Here is a 21,656-nt window from a genome sequence, read left to right as displayed (position 1 = left end):
ATGAGTTGACTGCCCAACAATAATACAACATTGATGACAATCAGCTCAGAGAAGAACAGTATCATCATGATACCAGCTGATTCCCCCAAAGACCCAGGTACAGAATGTTCTCTGTAAAAATATGTCTCACTGTAAACATGTTACTGTGGTACTGTTTGTTAAATAATGGCCAATAAATACTCCTTACAATTGCAATGAAACAGGTTGACCCCAGCCTTCTCCCAGGCTCAGGCAGGGATATCCATCATAACCATTGTGATGTATATACGTATAACAAAGAAAAGGCAACATTTCCTCTGGTGATTGGGTATAGAGCTCCAATAGAGGAGGTGTGGTGAATTGAATCTTAGAAAATGATGCAATGCTTGTTATTGAGAATTAAGAGACGGCAGATAATGATGAACTGTATAACAGATATACACTAATAAGATACATTTGTAATGAAAAAGAAACAAGATATGACATATTGTCATATTATACCAGGTTGCTTATTTCTCTCACTAAACATGGCAATGTTTTTAGAGCCCACATTCTGAGAGGACATTGAGCAACAGTGCCACTTAGAGTTACATACAGTGGCCAAACACAGTATTGTGGGTCTTCTTTAGATCCCATATTCTGAGAGGACATTGAGCCCTCATTGGCTAAAGGACCAGCCAATGAGGAAAAAGTGACGCAAAAGTCAGGACTAGCGAGTGTAGATGTAGACCAGGTTTTGCAAACTGGTAAAAAGCAATATAGCAATCTTGAGACTGTAGGGCTTGTACTGTAGTGCAGGCAGGGCAGTGGTTCTCAACATTTGCGGTACACATTTGCGGTACCTCTGCAGCAAGTAAGGGTGCAGTGTCATGTTCAAAGACACTCTAACGGGGATAGACAACATAACTATCACAGGTCTGAACCTTGACCTAACCACTGTGACTTGATATGCCATCCACTGTCACTGATGCCAGTCGCTGGCTGAATTCAATCTTTTGTACCACACCAGACGGCACCACAAGAAAACCTTGTTTCAGGATGTTAAAGTTGGTATCATCACTGTGTCAATAAATGGATGATGTTCTCCAAGGAAGCCACAAATATTTTGTGTTGTTATGACCTTGTGATTAGCAGATTAAAGTAATTAAATTAGATACAGTACATTAACAAAAATATTATTTTCATGAAAACATACAGTGGTCTTTTTTCCCTCTATACCAGATGTCGTCGCCAAAAATAGACGGTCTAAAAGCTCACAACACATTGTGAGCTTGTAGATATGTTATTTTTGCTGAATGTGACTGACAATCAATCAGCCTATTTAATGACGATGTTAAACCTCATGCCAATTTGGAGCATTAATGTTATGAAATCTGGAAAAGAAAATACACAAAATAAATTGACATGATTTACAGCAGATTTAACTGGCTAACCATGATGACTTATTCCAATTCTATGAATGTACTGTTGAATTTAGACTCAGAATGGAGACATAAATATTTTTGTCAAAAGTGGGCATTTTGTTCAGCATGAAAAACATGTGCCTATGTGTCCCAGCATCCATCAACATTACATGACACATGTTTCTGATTTGATCCTGGTCAGATATTTCCCCGAAGTGGTGAAGGAAGGTCTGACCAACCAGCTTAACAACCCAGAGGTTGAGGTAGACATCACTAGACCAGACACGCTGATTCGACAGCAGATCATGGCTCTCCGTGTAATGACCAACAAGCTGAGGAACGCCTACAATGGAAATGATATCTACTTCCAGGACTCTAGTAAGTTTTCTGATATATTTAAGGAGTGGCGCCGAGACAACTACTGTACATATTATATTGCATAATATTCCCTTTCAAAATTAAATATCACAGCCGAATAAGCTTTCTGTCAAGAACTGGTTTTATTGTTTTTAGAATAAAACAATAAAAAGATTGTTTTGGCCCATACCACTCAGGCATAGACGTACACAATTATGCACATACCCGTTTGCTTATACACACTTTTACACCTTTTACTGTACCAAACAAAGTCTCAGTTGTTACTTAGGAATCTTTGCTGTTTGCAACTTGCTACTAAAGGAAAGACTAGCATCATCAGGAAAATAAATAGAAGTGGTTGTGAAACAGATGACAGACCTAAGCTCAGAAAGACAGCCTACAGTACATATCACTGTAACGCCATGCTTTCCATTCAGAGAATCCTCTTGGTTTCGGGGGTGCCAATTGCCGAGTGGTTAAGGCACGTACCACATAGGCTCTGATGCCTGACAGCGAATCGATTCCCAAGCCCAACGGACCTTTGCTGCATGTCACTCCTCGATTCTCACTCCCTGCTTCCTGTCTCTCTTCACAGTGTACAATCAATTAAGGCAGAAAAAGACCCAAAAAACATCTTAAAAAGAGAGAGAATCCCCTTGGTTTGACAACATGTGGTGGTTTGTGTTTATAATATCTGCTGCAGATAGACTCTACAGTATGTATACAGACTGATGTGCTGACTTGAGAAGTTAATATGGCATTTTATGCAGAGCCGGTCCACCCTATACGCACACTACGCAGGTTGCGTAGGGCCCCGCCTACCCGTGTCTTTCTTTTCTTTTTTTTTTCGTCTTTTTTTACCCGCGTCTTTTTTCGCTGCCGCCCGAAGGGCCCCCTTTCCTGTATCCTGCTTAGGGCCCCTGTGGAGTCTAAACCGGCACTGATTTTATGACATACTGCCGCTCCCTCTGTAGTTTTTTTTTACTGTTGCTTTGTACAGTCGGTGGCTGTGCACATTCATTCATACATTTTCACTTGCATGTTTTTGTCTCTGCAGGCGATGAGGGGAGTGGCTCCGGCAGTGGCAGCGGGTGCTCTGATGGTTGTACCACTGAGCCTGTCTTAATCGGTACGGAGGAGGCACCCATAATCGGCGCAGACCGGAGCGATGTTCGTGCCGCAGCAGCCGGAAGGTCGTTTTCCCCTGGACCCTCCCTGCTGCTGGTAACCGCTGCCCTCGCACTCCTGGCACTGCAGACACAATTGAGATAATACCTACATGAGTCCTGATCAAGGACCAGTGTACTCGGACTTAAAAGTAACAGCAAGTTCTAATGCTGTTGATGTTCCCTCACTGGACATGTAGAACCTCCAGAATCCCATCCAGAATGGTTCACGGTAGGGCTGAGTGCAGCTCTGCATCCTGCTTGTCCCCCAAAGATTGCTTGGTGTCATCACTGAAGCAGCTTTCACATCCCTTATCTAAAAAAAACAAGGAAAATGTGGCTTTTCCCATAATTCCAGAACTGGTTTTGAACAAGATGCTGCCCTTTTGGAGAGTGACACCCATCTTTAGATGCTCATATGAAAAATGCCCCCTCTTTTCTTTACAAGAAGAAAATTGTCATTGGTTTCGTCTTTTGAGTCCCCCACAGAGAGAAAGTAGTATGTCTTATTGTGTGAGTGTGAATGGCAATGTTGTAATTGGTTTTTATCCAGGCTCAGCTGTAATTGGATTGTGCGTTCACCTGATTCTCCTGCTTCAGTCACATCATATAGGAAGCAGTCACTCTATAATTGCACACTTGATGATCTCAAGACAGTATCAGTGTATTGAAAACTACTTTTGTTGGTTCCACGTGCTTTGAGACCTACAGGACACAATTATCACATATATAGAGAAAAATATATATTTATATTTTCAGAACTTTTAATTGTATTGTTCCATTATTTGGTACAATACAATTGTATTGTACCATTATTTTTTATGAAAGTGTACCTATTTCACTGAAAGGTACTGTACACTATTGTTTTATCAGTGGCTGCATTTTAGCATAAGCATTATTCGTTTTGGAAAGTTGTGTTATCGCCTATTGTATAATAATAAAGAGTTTTGGAAAAGATTTTAAGTTTAATAAAATAAAATAGTAAAACATGGCATTACAATTGCCAAATTTGGGATCTAACTTTTGGGTACTTGAAACATGAACTTGAACCTTTCAAGTGCATGTTTTTTCTTTCTTTTTCCATTTTCTTAAAGTACAATCATATTTGCCACATGTATGTATTTGCCATGTTTTCTCACAAAGATTTATGTAAAAATCAAGCTATGCTAGATGGAGCTGCAGAGCAGTCAGAGCATGCGCTCTGAAAGCTTGATGTTTACAGTTCCATATATCTATGTATTCTTGACATGGTATGTCTTTCAAAACAAATCGAGAATGTAGTATGCTTTGTCAGCACTTTTATTTTGAAATTACTGATATGTGCCCTTCCTTCTACATCATTAATATTCAATTGGTTCAGAAGTTCATTCATATGATCTTTACCCTTTTGAAGAAAAAAGATATTCTCAAAAATATATTCAGATTTATTTTTTATGAATAGTAATGAAAAACCTTTGAATTTGCTGTTATTTTAGCGGAAGTGGCAGCATGGAATTGAACTGAAGTGAATGAGAACCATCATGATGGCACAGTATGCGTTTCAGATTACTGGGTTGGCTCCAATTAAATTAAATATGATCCGCACTCTGGAAAAAGTATGTTCATCTCTCTTTTCTATCTTTTAAAACTACATTTTGTGTGTAGCCAAACATGCCAATACTGGGGAAGGCAGAAGCCAAAACGTTTGACTGCACACAAAATGGGCATCATGTTGTTTTAAAACAAGATGTATAAATGGAAAAAGTGCAGCTCACATTGAATTTCATTGGAGTCGCTTTACTGTGAGTGATCCAGGACCGTGTTGAACTAAAAGAAGATTATTTTGTGATTATAGGTGAGCACAGTGGTTCAACTTTTTTAAGATGCTGGCATTCTTATGCCTGAGCAATCCGGCTCCTCAGTGAGGCTTAAAGTCTACCATGGCGCTTTTGAAAATGAGAAACCCAGTAGGTAAGAGTATGCCATGCAAAGGTCAAATGCACCCATGAGAGCCCGTTTCCACAGAGAAGAAGAGTCTTGAATGATGTTGGATAAGAGGTCACCTTTTTTTCATGTCCTTCAAATACAGAAATGAAATTGACTGAAAAAGAAAAAGTCTTATCTCGAGTAGTACTTTTGCAATGGGCTCATATCACTGCAAACAAAGGTCCTGTCTCGGTTTGGTTTCTCAGGTCCAAGCTGACATTTCCCTTTTCTCCAAATAGGTATTTTTTTTGTGGTCAGAGACATGATCTGAATGTGCAGGTGCCCCACTTACACCAAGGAATATACTATTTTGTCTATTCAATTATTTAATGTTTGTTAAAGTAAACTGAAATTATTCAAATTCTAAAGTGTAGAAAAACTGTATGGTTGGCGGGGGTTTTCTGTTTGTTTGATTTTGTTTTATCTTTCTTTTTACAAATGTTTCGCAAATATATGTTATTCATGGTCTTTTCCAGTTTGATGTTAATCCTTTGCTGCACCTTTGCTAAATAATGCTGTGAGTGTGGCACTGTCGTGATTTGCAAAAACAGAAAAGTAAGGGGCACATTAGGAGTTGCCAGAGCTCGCTGCTTTAAAGTTCTTGAGGGAATTGATGTTTCACGGTTATACAAGCAGACATGCCTTACCGTTTTTTAAGAGAATAGGCTCAGATTGATTGCTTTTTTTGGCTTTTGTTACTCATTCTTGTATACAGAAAATTATGGACGGGTGAAAATAAACATTTTATTAAAAAACATCACCTTGTATATTTTATCTTTCATTATTGTTTTTGATTATCATGTTGTTTTCTCTCACCGCGTTGGATGAATAATATCAATTGAGAATAAGAATAGAAAAAGTGCTCCTCGGAGAAGGTCTCCTCCAGGTCAGGTTAGTGTGGGCCAGCAATGTTCGGAATTTGCCAATCAGGCTGGAATGTGAAAAATCGGACGGATCTGTCTTGATCACTTGACCAAAGAGATAATATGTACCGATTTGCATGATGTGTGGACAACACATCATGGAATACATCATGTAGGAGTAATATGAAAAAAAAGTTTTGCAAAAATCGGCGTCCTGGTGGCGCTATAATAGGACAATGTTGAAGGGGAGGCATTTGTTCCTGAACGTACACTGTAGGGCGAATGTGCGTGCAAAGTTTCACCTCAAACAGATGCTGCGTTCATGATTTGCGGCATTTTGTTCAAAACGGGCCACTCCTGCAAACTTTAGATATCAATCTTGGCCAATCAGGATGGAATATGAAAAATCAAACAGATCCGTCTTGATCACATGACTACAGAGATCATGTGTACCGATTTGTGTGAAATTTGGAAAAAAGTAATTTCCAAAAATGTGTTTTACATAAGTCGTCCTCCTGGTGGCGCTATAAAAGGCAGATGTGAAAAAAGCAGGGCAAAGGTTTTTCCTTGGCCTCTAGGGAGTGCACATACAAAGTTTTACACAGATCGGTGCAGTTATAGGTAAAAACACGAATCGGCCTATTATAGCGCCACCATGAGGCTGATTTAAACATTTTCAAGTGGCAATTCTTCCTCTGCCTAGTGAGACTGTGCGTGCAAAATTTCACGGAAATTGCATGCCGTGTTCATGATTTGAGGCATTTAGTTCACAACGGAGCACTCCTGCAAACTTTGGAAGCCAATCAGGATGGAATATGCAAAATCTGAACCGTTTTCGCTCGTTCGTGACAGTGGCCTCAGGCCGTTTTAAGCTGCAGTACCTATGAATGGCCAGCATGTCCAATGATCTTCAATGCAACCTCTGGGTTCGAGGGACTTGGTCTGTCTACTGTACCTTTTGTTGCCCCAGTATTTGTAATTTGTATCAAAATGCTTTTTGCTGTATTTTCACCCATCACTGGAAACAACGACCAGGTTGCCATGTGATAAATACTGTACTGACCAATAAAATAAAATAAAAGAGGATCTCTTCTTTTTCAGACAATTTGGACAAACTCAAGTAACAGTATACAATATAACACACAAATATGGACAAAAGCACAAACGCAAGTAAATCCCACTCCTCACACCTGACTGACCCATCACTGAAGGGGGAAAAAATATATTCTGTATATAATATATTCTGCACTAAAATGTATATGAATTGTATCCTCCATGGCTGAGACGTGAGAGTGCAGAAATTGGCCAAGACTACAGTTTGTTTTTACCAGAGACCACACTGTTACAGTATGTGTATTACTATGGAGCTGGTACTATTTGTGTGCACTTCCTTAACCACTTGAACCCCAGCATCCATATTCAATTTACTAAGTGGTTATAGTGGAGATAAGGTTGAAATAGTGGTGTAATATCATTCCTAAGTATCATTATTATTACCATCTACAACCATTAACAAAAAATATCATTGTACGTATAATCTCAGACTATATCAGAAAAAGAAATGTGTAACGTGATTACTACAGTATGTCTTCACAGCGAATGCACCAGATTGGTCCTTTTTTTCTTTTTCTTTTTTTTACCAGAATGCTTCATCCCCACTGTCACATCTCATCAAAGCGTACAGAATTCCTAGAAGGTTTCAAAGATATAAGACAGGAAAGCCCTCTGGATATATATCTACAAGCCATACAGCACCAAAGCTCAGGCACTGGAGTCTTGGGTACCCTAGAACTGTAGCTCCCCAAAACATCAATTTATTCATTTTTAGATGACAACTTCAATGGGGACACAACACAAAACCGCTTCACAGCTGAACTGGAATTATTCATCGTGAATCTTTCTTTCTGTCTGTATAATTATTTATGTGCTTCAATAATGGATAAAGCAATCTGAAAGGTTTAGATGAAATACAAAAAGTTTGGGTATTTCAAAGCCAGAGTTTTTCTGAGGTTCACAAACAGTAAGAATCCTGGACAACTCTTGGCAAAGCCCCTGTGACGGCTCTAAAAATAATTGATTTGTTATAATGTATGTGTGCTGTAATGCAAGAACAAGAAGTACAGCATGAGTGCTGAATGTGCAGGAGTACCACCCACCCAGAAAGCCCCATTAAAAAATACAATTATATAAAACATTAGTTCCTCATTTTATCCATGCATTCAGGACTTTTGAATAGCTCTACATTTCTGACTGACTTTAGGATGTTATTAATTTTAATGATGGATATTTTCCTTTCTTTTCAGTTTCATATTTCCTTTCTGGGTGTAGTTTTGGCAGGGCCCCGGTGCAGCACGCAAGCCATTGCTATTTGAGAATAAGGGAATTTCCCACTTATTTGAACTCTTATTTAACTATTATTTTAATATTAACCCACAAACAGAGAAGCTTCTTGAAATGTGAGTAAGTAATGTGAGTACCCAACGTTCCTCCTCACTTTCTTGTTAAATCTTGGCAAACTGTGAGTGTGAAGAGTTTCTGCTGGAGATGATAATGAGCTTCCAGCTTTGGCCATGCTTCTGGTTAGCATGTGGCTCTTTGACCTCCTTGGGTCAGCTCCTACACTTACAATTTAGTTACTTACAATAACAGGCGCTCTTATCCAGAGTGACTTACAAATGTAACATCAGAGTAAACGGCATCAACCCTAGACAACAGGGTAAATGGTCACATAAGTTGAGTGCAAATAAACAAATGTAGAACTTAAAAGAAACTACGATCCCAGGTAAACATCAAATCTAGCATCTGAGATCAGAGGTTCCTAAACTTTTTAGCTCGAGACATTTGATGTCTCCCCGCCCGGGACCGAAACTAGAGAAAATAGCTGATCGTCAAGCTCACAACGGGTTGCATCGCAGTACATTGAACCTGTCCTTGATTTCTATAGCATAGTGCTCCTGTAGCTGGGGGTCTATCTCCAGCTGTCTCCATTTGTTCTTGATCTTCTTCATCCCCTCCTTCCTTAGTATCCTCAAGATCAGCCGCACTGTCGCAGCGATGATCGTGTGGTCCGGGACCCAAATGAGGACCCCATCATTGTTGATGATGCTTCTCCTTTACTTCCTCAGGATATAGTAAATCTGGTGCCTTGAGTTGTGTGGTGACATCCAGGTCCACAGCTCCCCCTGTTTTGGACGATCTTCTTGGTGGCCAGCAGTTGGTATTACTCCATTAACTCTAACATATACGCTTCCCTTTGTCTTCTGTCTGTTCGTTGTAAGTGAACAATGTGTCTTCTGGGCTGAGACATGCATTGAAGTCACCCAGGATGGACAGGAAGTTATGCGGTTAACAGCTGCAATCGTCTGTCTGAGCTGGTTGCACAACTGTGCTTTGTCCTTGTCAGGACAACATCCTCCATTGAACAGGGCTGCCCGGGAATGATGCTGTGATCATTTGTTCTAATATGCTCTCTATGACAATTTGCAGCTTTTTTTCTCCCTTCTGACAAGGACCCTGACACACCCATTCACTGAATGGGGAAGGTCTACACTACAGCACATGGCCTTGTGCAGAGGTCAAACCCATGCCAGCTGTATAGCGGGTGATCTCATTACTTCTGTCCTTCTTGTGCACCTGCCAGTGCTCCTGTCCAGCCAGCTCTTCAGTCTTCAGCCCCTGTTCCTCATCCTGTTTACAGCTTGTGGGAGATGCTAGAGTCTGGATGTTGACTGTGGCAAGTGTGAGAGGCCGTTTACCTCTCAGTATTGCATCAGGTGTCCACCGCCTGTTAACAGCACCCCACCCTGGTGGTTTTAAGGACATCATCCATTCTGACTGGCAGATGCATGCGGGTACTTGCATTGTTCGCAATGACTCCCGCCCCAAAAAGTGTTGGACTTGTGTTTCAGGTGTAGTAATTCAAAGCTATAGATGAGGTCCGTCGATATACTCTCACTCGGGAGGTGATTTGTTAGTCCTCTCCCATAACCTAATCTCTTCCAAGTAATACACAAAACGACTCACACGACATGAGACCAGACAGGTAGAGTACAAGCTGCCCCCGTAGGTGTCGTAGACATATTTAGATGCCAATATTACTTTGTATTAATTTGTTGTCTCCGCCAGGCCGAAAGGCATGGCGAGAGAGTATGTTTTACCCCCTGTCCGTCCGTCCGTGTGTCCGTGTGTCCGTGTGTCCGTCCGTCATTCGATCCGTCTGTGTACAGCTAATCTCCGGCACCGTTGGCTTGCTCGCAGCCAAACTGTGCACACACAGTCCCTGGATACCAGAGCAGAACCTCTGCCCCAAATTTTTCACAGGGGCCTGTTATAGCGCCACCAGGAGGCCGATTTGTGCAAAACACATTTTTTGACAGTACTCCTACAGATTTTGTCCAAAAATCCCACAAATCGGTACACAGTATCTCTATAGTCATTAAACGAAACGGGTCTTTCACATTTCTCATATTCCATCCTGATTGGCTAAAAATGTCTTCCAAAGTTTGCAGGAGTGCACCGTTTTGAACAAAATGCCTCAAATCATGAACACAGCATGCAATTTCCGTGAAATTTTGCACGCACATTCCCATTAGGCCGAGGAAGAACTACCATTTGAAAATGTTCAAATCAGCCTCATGGTGGCGCTATAACAGGCCGATTCGTGTTTTTACCTATACTTGCACCGATCTGTGTAAAACTTTGTATGCACACTCCCTATAGGTCAAGGAAAAACCTTTGCTCTGCATTTTTCACATCTGCCTTTTATAGCGCCACCAGTAGGCCGACTTGTGTAAAACACATTTTTTTATACTACTCCTTCCAATTGTATCCAAATTTTACGCAAATCAGTACACATGATCTCTATAGTCATGTGATCACGACGGATGTGTTTGATTTTTCATATTCCATACTGATTGGCTAAGATTGACATCTAAAGTTTGCATTATTGGCTTGTTTTGAACTACATTCTGCAAATCATGAACGCACCGTCCAATTGCGCTCAAACTTTGCACGCACATTCACACTATGTTGAGGAACAAATGCCACCCTTTTAACATTGGCCTGTTATAGCGCCACCAACAGGTCTAATTTAGAAAACACATGTTTTTAACAAAATGCCTCAAATCATGAATGCAGTCAGTGTCCGATTGTCGTGCAAGGCCTAAGAAGAAATGGCACCCTTTTCATGTTGGCCTATTATAGCGCCACCAGGTGGCCACAATAGCCTACCTGACCTGGCGGAGACCTGTGCTCCGAGGAGCACTTTTTCTAGTGTAACTATCATTTTGTTTAACGTGCTAATTATGTTTTAACGACACATTATGTAAACTGTTGTATCAGAATGTTGTACACCACTGCAGGGGGTCCAGTCAGACCCTCTACTGCTGCCATTTGTACATAGAGAACAGTAAACAGCTGATTCTGTATAAGGGCTGCACTACACTTCTACTATTCCCAACTTAACCTGTCATCTAACCACTGTTGTTATAGTGTCTATTAGTGTAAGCATGCCTACATCCTCCTATAAATTGACAAAGCTCTGTGAGGGAGGGTGGTGAGCCCAAAATTGTTCTGCCCGGTTCTCCTCAGTGGCTGGAGCAATTGATCTGAATTTGCACACACCCATTGACCATTACCATGTGCACGGAGCAGCGAAGCCCCTTTTTCGTTTTCCCCAACTGTCAGCTGTTTATTAGCGTTTTTATGTAAAATACTGTCGCCCAGCTGTGGGATGGCCCCGCGAGCTATGGGATAAATGGCTCCCGGGTTGCCAGATCATGTGCGCATATCCCCCCACGGGTATGGACTAGTTTAGAATAATTATGACAATTTAAGGGCAGCTTACTAATGCAAGAATAGCATCCCTCCTCTGTGTGTGGGGAACACTGTAAAGTAGTCTGGCAATCTCAGACTTTCGAGTTAGAACATAGGAGGGAGCACAGAGGACACAGGAGAGTAGAGTGGGGCTCTGAGGCAACAAGATGCTGCTGCTTGCTTTTGATGCTGTCATCTTCCTCAATAAATCCTGCTATACTTCACCCTGATGTAATAGAATTTTTCCATCACACACGTCAAGCCTAATCAACTCCTGTTACCATGTTGGTGGTATGCTTCTTGAAAACGAGTCACAACTGGTAACACAAGACCAGACCTGCTAGATTACATCATGTATAGTAGGTGTAGCATGTGAACATGGTTCAAGGTTATTATAAAATGTATGTACAAAACGGGAGGCATGCGTTAATCCGACAGACCTTTTCTCCGACTATGTGGCATCCGCGTGCGGTTAGGGTTAGGGTGCGGGTTTGGTTCGGGTTTACTGTTTAATGTCGGGCCGTAAAAAACAGCTGGCAGTAGCAGTGCAGGCAGTGAAATCCTTGTGCTCCAAGTATGTACAATATGTCATGTTTTTTTTTGTAACTTCTGTGTGCCTCTTTGATGTAGGCTACCAGCTGTTACATGAGGCAGAATATAATTTGTACTGTTTCCTTTTACAGAATAACACAGTGCATGCCATCTATGTTGGAAACCTTTTTTACAAGAGTCCTACACAAGTCAGAAAACTTGATATAATCTCTGAAAGTAGGATGGTGTAAATATTAAGGTCAGAGGACATTGTTAATGGGATTTCCGATGGCACAATTCATCTAGCACTAATTGTAATTGCTTTACAATCAGTGCCTAGTAATAGTATGAGGGCATTGGAGACTGTGAAAATCCCTTGAAAATAGAGCCTTATGAAATTAAATCTTAGTTTTCAATTTTCACTCCCAAAAGAGTTTACCATTTAAATGGGTTTAACCCCATTCTGGGTAATAGAAGACATAAATAAGTTTATGAGGGAATCGAAGGTTTCACGCTTACCCTGGGGAGAGGGGTAAATTAAAAAGTGAACTTTTAAAAATGAGCTACCATTTATGCCACATCAAATTAGGCCAGAGGTTTATATTTGCTTTGTCTTCATCCTTCACTTTAAGATAACTACTGCAGGGCAGGCCCAATATCTCACAATGTCATTCTGTTGTAGTGCTGTAGATGTGGTTCCTAATCAGTATGTGACTGCCATTAGAAAACGTGTTTACTGTTTTATCTCTAACAGCCTCTGAAAGCGCTCCACTCGAATCTCCACCTCCCCTATGGTCCCTTTACTTGTACAAATAAACATTCCTTCATAATTCAGACAGGCAGCTCAGACTTCCCAGTAAGCTCAATAAATTGAATAAACCCAACCCACAGTCTCTCTCTCTCTCTCTCTCTCTCTCTAAAGACAGAATTACACAGCAGATCTGTCGTAGCTCGCTGAGAGATTACTCTTTCTGATCTTTCAATAGCATACCATGGTGCAACACCCTCCCTGAGAGCCATCTTTCCACCTCCAGCACTGAAGGATTCACAATTAACATACTAATAAAGAAGGAAAGGAAGACACTTTTGTCCTCCTTGACTTAGTACTTGACCTAACCAAATGGATTTTACCCTGCTCATGTAGGAGAGTTTGGCCTGCCACACCACTGATGAGTATTTTGAATAAACATTACTATTCACACAGAGCAATATTTTGATGTGTGTCAACCCTTTTCAGGAAAGTTCTCCTCCTTATAAAAGAAGGGTTAACAGGGATCTGTTACAGTAAATAAACATTATCTACTAAAACTTTAAATAGGTATGCTACTGTCCCATAAAGAAAGAGAATACATTTCATGAAAAGTCAAACTTGGTCAAACTTGAATGACAGACGCTACTTACTTTTTAATGCATCATACCTACTGTAATATGAGTGGCACCACCAGAAAGTTGTGAACATGGAGAATAACATAATTATGCACTCCCATGGGATTTACCAGAACAGCTAACAACTTATTTGTAGATAGGTAAATTTGGGGATTGGAGAAACGTATATGACTGATCTATTTTGCATGTTCTACAACACTTTTAAAATAGAATATAGCTATGAATAATGAAAATGGATAGGGGCATAAAGAGAAAAACATAAGATGATGTGACTCTTACTGTGCTCGGAACAGATGCACTTTAGGGAGGCAGGGGGCCTTTCACTTTCTTTTCTTCTCATAATCTTACTTTTTTTTAAAGTTACACCTGATGTTGATACCTACATCCAAGACTTGAGATTGCACCTCAAGTTATTATGCCTGATTTAAACGATGATTCAAGCGAATATAGTTGTGAGGGAAGACAGTGACAGTCAAAGAGACAGAGATTGTGGGAAGAGGTGGGCGATGGATATTGGAAAACACAGTGCTGCCGTCTTGTCTGATAATCTGAAGGCAGTGTGGGTGGGCAGACAGAAGAAAAAATAATATTGAATGATGGTGCAGTTTTCCTGTCTTCTGTGGACGAAAAAATAAAACACCTTCACCACACTGAACACAAGGGAATAAGAAGGAAAAGAACTCACCCCTGTTATGTTCAGAGGGGACAGGTCCATAGGTTACATAGCTATTCTCTTAGAGGAAGACAATTGAAAAGGGAAAATACAGCCTACCTATTTTTTCTCTTTCTTTTCTGAACTACTTAAAAGATGCATTTATATCTGGGGGAAAAAATTAATCCAATTAAAAATTATGGACGCCATCCAGGTAGCATCGAGTGAGTTTGGTTCATAGTCCTGAATGCTGAAGGTGTCATGACAAGGATGGTGCTTTTAGTACTCAGAAGTATTTGTCTGCTATAGCCTATATACAGCCTTCTCCCCCAGGCTGTTTTTTGGGTGACCTTTAAGTGCCCTCATGTAAGGAAAGAGGCTTTTGGCCAAGGACTGGAAAGCTACTTGTGCACCTGCACCATCTTGGCACACTTCTCTTGGCCACTCTACAGTAATCATTATTTTTTGGCTGCTTGATAATTTGTAACAGTTTAAATTCAAATGGGGCAGTACCATGATGGTGTTTCTTTTAAAGATATGTTTTTGGCTTTTATTAGATAGTATACAGTAGTCTGACAGGAAATGGGGAGAGAGAGATGGGGAGTGACACGCAGCAAAGGTCGTCGGGATCGGGTTTCGAAGCCGCGACACGCTGTCAGGCTACATCAGCAGCCTAGGTGCCCGGACCACTACCCTAGTGGTCCGGGCCCCATGATGGTATTTCTGACTTGTGAATTAGCAATAAGCTTTTGGATAGTGGGATTTTCCGTGTTAAGTTTATTTGCGTTCTATTTGTCTGCTGTTGTGGGCATGTCTGTAATTATTATTTCCTTTTATGTGGAGTATTTTCTTTTAAACTGTGAAGTGTGCATGTCTGAATAATAAAATAAGATCAATGCACTTGCATGTGGGACCATGATTCAATGTATCATTAAATACATCTCAAAATGCATTATACACAGACAGTTCAGATACTGCACATCTTTGAGTATTAGCAATATGGACGTTGGTCACACAGTTTGATATGATGATTTCATTGTCTCCACCAGGCCGAAAGGCATGGCCGAGAGCCAAGACTGTTTTGCACCCTGTCTGTCTGTCCGTCCGTCCGTCCGTCCGTCCGTCCGTGAGCAGCTAATCTCCCACACCGTTAGCCCCATCGCAGCAAAACTGTGCACACACACCCTGGGTGCCAGACCAGAACCTCTGCCCGAATTTTTTGTAGTCCAAACCTCACGCAAATCGGTACACAGTATCTCTATAGTCATTAAACCAAAGGTATCTTTCAGATTTGTCTGATTGGCTAAGATTGGCTTCCAAAGTTTGCAGTTTTGAACAAAATGCCTCAAATCATGAACACAGCAAAAGGTAATTTCTTCCATTCATTCATTATTAAAAAAATAAATCAATAATAACATGAAAAGTAAGTATTAATTATCCGCAAAGGAGACCAGTTCAGTTGTCCTGCGGTTAGAGTAGCCGACCTGAGATTGGGAGGTCGGGGGTTCAACTTCAATCCCTGGCCGGGACATACCAAAGACTATAAAAATGGTTTCCAATGCCTCCCTGCTTGGCACTCACTCAGCATCAAGGGAGGTACAGTCCCTGTGACTGCACTAGCGTAGCGTCATGTCAGGCGGTGTACTTGTACATCATCTTTGGGAACCGTCGGTTCGTTCCCAAGGCTACCGGTACTTAATTTTACTAATAACTATATGGTCTTTCCTCTAGCCCCTACATTAGGTAAAACATTTCCACTTGCACACAAGATATCTCATAATCTAAAGGGTGGATAGCCATGAAGCTGAGCAGCATCATGCTCCCTGAAGGATGAACCCTAATCATTTGAGTGACCTCATCATGACTTTCCTCCAGCTCCACCCCCAGGCCAAATTTAATCTTGGATAAAGACAGAATTACACAACAGATCTGTCTTGGCTCACTTAGAGATTACTATTTCTTATCTTTCAACAGAATAGTATGGCGCAACACTCTCCCTGAGAGCCGCCTTGGCACCACCAGCACTTATGGATTCATAATTAGCATATACTCCCACAGATGAGAAGGAAGACACTTTTGTTCTCCTTGACCAAGCACTTGACTTAAACAAACTGAATTTACCTCTGCTCATGTAGGAGAGTTTGGCCTGTCACACCACTGATGAGCATTCTTTCAGTACAAACATTACCATTCACACACAGAGCAATATGTTGATGCTGGTATCCAAAGCTTTTCAGGAACTTAAACATTCACATTTAAACTTCTCCTCATAAATTGGTTTAGGTCTGTTAGATAGACATAATCTGTTAAAATGCGTGTGTGCGTGCGTGCGTGGGTACAATGTGGATTTCAAATGCATTCGCAACTTCTCAGAACTCAGATCTAAGGATAATATCGCAATTTTTCAAACAAATCCACATGCAGATCAGTTAGGCCTACTTATGAAATGGCACATTGTCTGACTTCTGTCTATTGTTATGACTGTTTGTATATCAATTCTGGATTATTTTTAGCCTTGTTAGCAGGGTACTCTAAGGATGACTAAAAGTCGTTGACTTTGTAGGTTGGTTTTTTGACCGTCTGTCTGTCTGTCCACCACTTTACTCCCAAACATAACATTTATAGAAACAAACAACAAAGATTTTGATGATCCCTACAGCCTTTCCTCAAGCACCGTCATTAGGCGGTGCACACAACTGAGTAAATAAAGCCCTTTTGCACACCTACTTCAATGGACAGGTGCCTCGATCGGAGCAGTCAGTCATGAGAAGGGCAAAAAAGAATCCCGCACACTGTCTTCACTTACAGTCAAAAGAGGTTTATTAGAGGTAAAATGTTTCGGTCTCTCTGACCTTCACCATCCGAGAGACCGAAATGTTGTACCTCTAATAAACCTCTTTTGGCTGTAAGGGAAGACAGTCTGCAGGTGCACACAAGTCAAGAATGTAATTGCTGAATTAAACTTGCAGATTGATTAGGGCTGCCCTTTCCTATAGGTCTGCCCAAATGGCCCAAATGTCAGCTTTTGCACTCAAGATGTATGGTACCTAATTGACTGCTTGCCATGAAATTTGCTGAGCACATTCATGCTCCTCAATAATAACCATTTAGATTTTGGTGACGTCATGACCTGTTCTCTAGCATCACCCTCATGTCAACATTTTTAATGTTTGGTCCTCCTAGTGACTACAATATAACATTTACATCATTATCTCCGCCAAGCCAAAGGCTAGGAATGCAGATTATGTTTTGTCCCTGTCGGTGTGTGCGTGCAAGTGTGCATGCATGCATACTGTACGTGCCTGTGTGAATCCGGAGCTAATCTCACCAAACTACTTGACGGATCAGTGCCAAACTTTTTATGCATGCTGCCAGTAGGCAAAGGAAGTCACTTCCTGAATATCTTCCAATACATCAAAGACAACTATGCTATTTTAATAGACAAAGGCCAGAGTTTGAAGTTTCTACCAGGGGCATTTCAGACCCTTTTTAGGGGTGCTCAAGCACCCATACATTTTATGTCAGCACCATTAAATGTTTGAAAATAATATCCCCCACTTATTTTGACAATATGGCTGCAAGTTTGGGGTTGATGCCAATTAGGAAAGGTTACTTTCATTATTTTGATGCTGGTATCCAAAGCTTTTATTTAAACTTCTCCTCATAAATGGGTTGAGGACTGTTAGATAGACATGATAATCTGTTAAAATGTGTGTTTTGCGTACAATTTTTTTATAATTAAAACGAAGTCCCCCACTTATTTTGACAGTATGGCTGCAAGTGTGGGGTTGATGCCCATTAGGAAAGGTTATTGTCTCCGCCAGGCCGAAAGGCATGGCGAGAGAGTATGTTTTGCCCCCTGTCCGTCCGTCCGTGTGTGTGTCCGTGTGTGTGTCCGTCTGTGAACAGCTAATCTCCGACACCGTTGGCTTGATCGCAGCGAAACTGTGCACACACACTCCCTGGATGCCAATTCAGAACCTCTGCCCCACATTTTTCACATGGGCCTGTTATAGCGCCACCAGGAGGCCGACTTATGTAAAACACATTTTTGGATATTACTCCTTCAGATTGTATCCAAATTTAACATAAATCGTTACACATGATCTCTATAGTCATGGGATCAAGGCGGATCTGTTTGATTTTTCATATTCCATCCTGATTGGCTATGATTGACATTAAGGGGCGGCCATAGCTGAGTGGTTAGTGAGCCAGCCTAGGGAGCCAGAGGCCCTGGTTGCCCCAGGTTCGATTCCAGGCCAGGCCAGCATATGTGTCGATGAAATGAAATTTGTCCCTGAGCAAGACTCTTAACCCCTAATTGCTCACAGGTTCTCATTGGAAACAAGACCGCAAGGACTTTCATGAACGACCTGTTAAAAGGAATTATCCTTATCCTTATCTAAAGTTTGCAGGAATGGCCCGTATTGAACTAAATGCCGCAAATCATGAACGCAGTGTCCGATTGCCGTGAAACTTTGCACACACATTCACACTACGTTGAGGAACAAATGCCACCCTTTCAACATTGCCCTATTATAGCGCCACCAGGAGGCCGTTTATTACAAAACTTGATTCACCACGCAAACCGGTACACATTATCTCTATAGTCAAGTGATCAAGACGGATCCGTCCGATTTTTCACATTCCATCCTGATTGGCGAATTCAGAACATTGCTGGTCCACACTCACCTACCTGACCTGGCGGAGACCTGTGCTCCGAGGAGCACTTTTTGTAGTTTTCATTTTCATTCTAACCACTGTGTTTTTGACAGTTTGGTATGGCTTTCTGTCTGGATTGTGTAACCTAATAACAAATGTAGTTCAGGTATAGTCAGCTGCCCTCCTTAAATATAAAATGTCCTATCAGTAGTTTTGTTTTGATATTTCTAAAGAAATTCCTCTTTCATACTCTCTCCTTGTGTCTGGAATGGATAATATCCATAAACATTTTCCATCTGTGCAGTTTTATTTTGAGACACTTCCATTAAACTCTCCTTAATGGGGCAGCAGGGGCTCAGGAGGTACTGTATATTGAATTGTATAATGTATTATAATTAATGCTGTAATGTATTCATTGTTATCCAGTGGCTTAGGGGCTGAGCCCCCCTAAAGGTCTGATCCTAGAATTGCCCCTGGCTACTGCACCAGACAATGTAAATATTATTATTGGGGTGTCCCTCCTGGTACCTACTCCTGGTAGTTGCTGTGAAGACAATTATGTATTTGCAATGATATTATTTCTGCCATCCAATGCTGTTAAACCAAACAGTTGCCTTATTCTGCCTCTCTATAACTCTTTAAGATACAATTACAATTTTCAATTTAGGCATTTAGCAGAGGCGCTCTTAATCCAGAGCGACTTACAGTAAGCAAGGTAAACACATACATCAAATTCGTAGAGACAGTGTAGTGCCTCAGTAATCTACTGTAGGATCATAGGTAAACCAAGAACTTATAGCATCAGTCTAAATAGTATAATATAAATAAATAATCTGCACAATGAAACTATACAAACTTCATTTGTTGGTCAACAAATGGGCCTGGCATCTGTCTAAATAACATGATATCTAAATTACATTTAAACCTTTGCATAAGACTGCATGGTCGTCATGGCTAGTTCAAGTGCTACAGGCTAAGGTGAAGTCTGAAGAGGCGAGACTTCAGATCACAGCGGGAAATTGGGAGTGAGTCTGAAATTCTGACTGCAATGGGGAGTTTGTTCCACATTTCGGAGCCATTGGGGAGAAGAGTCTGGGACGTGTGGAGCGTTGTCCCGGATGTTTTACGGAAGGTTCTGACAGCTTCCCTGTGTTAGCTGATCTGAGTGAGCAGGTGGTTGTAGGGTTGGATCATGCTTTGAAGATATGGGGGTGCCATACCTTTGGTTGCACATGTCAAAATGTTGTCTGGTTGAAGACCACGTGGAGGGTAAAAATGCTGGGAGGCCAGTAAGGAGTGCATGAGTTACAGTAGTCAAGCTTTGAGATGACTGAGGTCTGGATAAGGAGCTGGGCTGACTCCTGGGTGAGGAGTATGAATCAACCTTCAGGATCGAGTGACTGCTGCAATGCGTGCCTTGAAAGCAGTGACTTAAAAAGCCAACAGTGGTCACCGTGGGCCCTCAACCCCTTTATATTGTAAACAAACTGTAATGCAGACCAAAAAGAAAACACAAAACTGTTGCTTTTAAAATTAAATTGCAGTATTTTATCTGACCCAATCTTAATCAAACTAAATAATAATTCAATTCAATAATCAGTACACTTCAAAATACAAATGAAAAATGATCAAAATCTGATCTTTAGTCCCGCAATGCAAAGTTATTTTAAATGTCTCCAATGAATAGTTTCCAAAAAGTAATGCAAAAGTAATCGAACAAAAATTGCGGATATTCTATTTTCCAAAAATCCAGTAATCCGCAAAGTCAGCAAATAAAAAGGCAATGCATTGCATAATAAAGGGGGGAAAATATATTCCTTACCCAACCAGGAGGCCAAAGCGGGTTCCTTTGTCCAAAAGCTCTGAATTGATTCAGATAAAAACCCTCAGAAATCTTCCTTGACCAAACTTCTCTTCTTCCAGGTCCCAAAGTTCTCCGGCCCAATACTCAGTGGTTTATCAATTCCTGATTTTGGTTTAGTATAGGCTTACAAGAGTCTCTTTCTCAAACACCACCAAACTCTTTTTCAAAACCTAAAATGGAACCCCCGGCCGCCTCACTTCCTGTATTTTTATAGCTGTTCCTGGTACCTCACTTCCTGGAACTTTTGCTACATGTGCTGCTTTTTCCCCACAGCTCCCCCTATGAGTGAACCTTGTTATCACCAAGTATTATGTTTCTTTTTCTTTCAATACTCATCATACCTGGACAGGAAATACATAAGTGATATTTTTTGGTTAAAACAAAAAGTATTTTGTTAAAAGGTTAAAGCACTATATTCTGATAGTAATCATTGCTATAGAGTGTTTGTTCAGTAACAGGAGTCTCCCCGTCTCTCCAGCTCTTTAATAAACAGAAAATACATTTTCCGGTAGGTGTCAAAATCTCAGCCAATCAGGAGAAAGTACCCATTTTTAAGCTTCATTTTTATAGTGTTCCAGTTCCAATTTTGCCTGCTCATTTCTTAGTGTCATCACTTCCAATTTCACTTGTTTAATCTATATCCTGATTGAGTTCTCTGTCCTGATTGGATAAAATTGGAAATGAAACTGAAACTGCAACGAAAATGCATTTTCTGTTTTATAAAGAGCTGGAGAGACAAGGAGACTGTTACTGAACAAACACTCTATAGCAATGAGTACTATCAGAATATAGAGCTATTTAACACTTATTTTAACCAAAGAAAATCACTTACCCTACCTTTAATATAGGCATTTATGTGGCAGTGTCACAAATGGAGAATTTTCAAAAAAAGGAAAGAAATATCTTGAAAAAGAAAAGGTCATTTTGGAACATTTTTGAAACATTTTTAACAACACACATCTTGTATCGGGGGTGGGGTGTTCCTGGCACAAAATATTTTCAGAAGGGGGGATC

At 40.8% G+C, this 21,656-nt stretch overlaps 1 protein-coding gene across 2 annotated transcripts in view; it reads left to right on the top strand.

Annotated features, from left to right (window-relative positions):
* gpc6a (glypican 6a) overlaps window positions 1-5,627 on the top strand; it is a 188,568-nt gene extending 182,941 nt beyond the window's left edge. For both annotated transcript variants that reach the window (XM_084066777.1, XM_084066778.1), the window contains 2 exons: window positions 1,585-1,760; window positions 2,797-5,627. In XM_084066777.1, coding sequence (XP_083922903.1) covers window positions 1,585-1,760; window positions 2,797-3,011 — 391 coding nt within the window. In that variant the 3' untranslated portion in view covers window positions 3,012-5,627. The remainder of the gene's footprint in view (window positions 1-1,584; window positions 1,761-2,796) is intronic.
* Window positions 5,628-21,656: the final 16,029 nt, after the last annotated feature.

Source organism: Gymnoscopelus microlampas (genome assembly GCF_963454915.1).
Source record: "Gymnoscopelus microlampas genome assembly, chromosome: 1".
NCBI lineage: Eukaryota > Metazoa > Chordata > Actinopteri > Myctophiformes > Myctophidae > Gymnoscopelus > Gymnoscopelus microlampas.
Note: the sequence above shows the minus strand (reverse complement) of the source record. Positions and strands in the feature narration are given on the sequence as shown.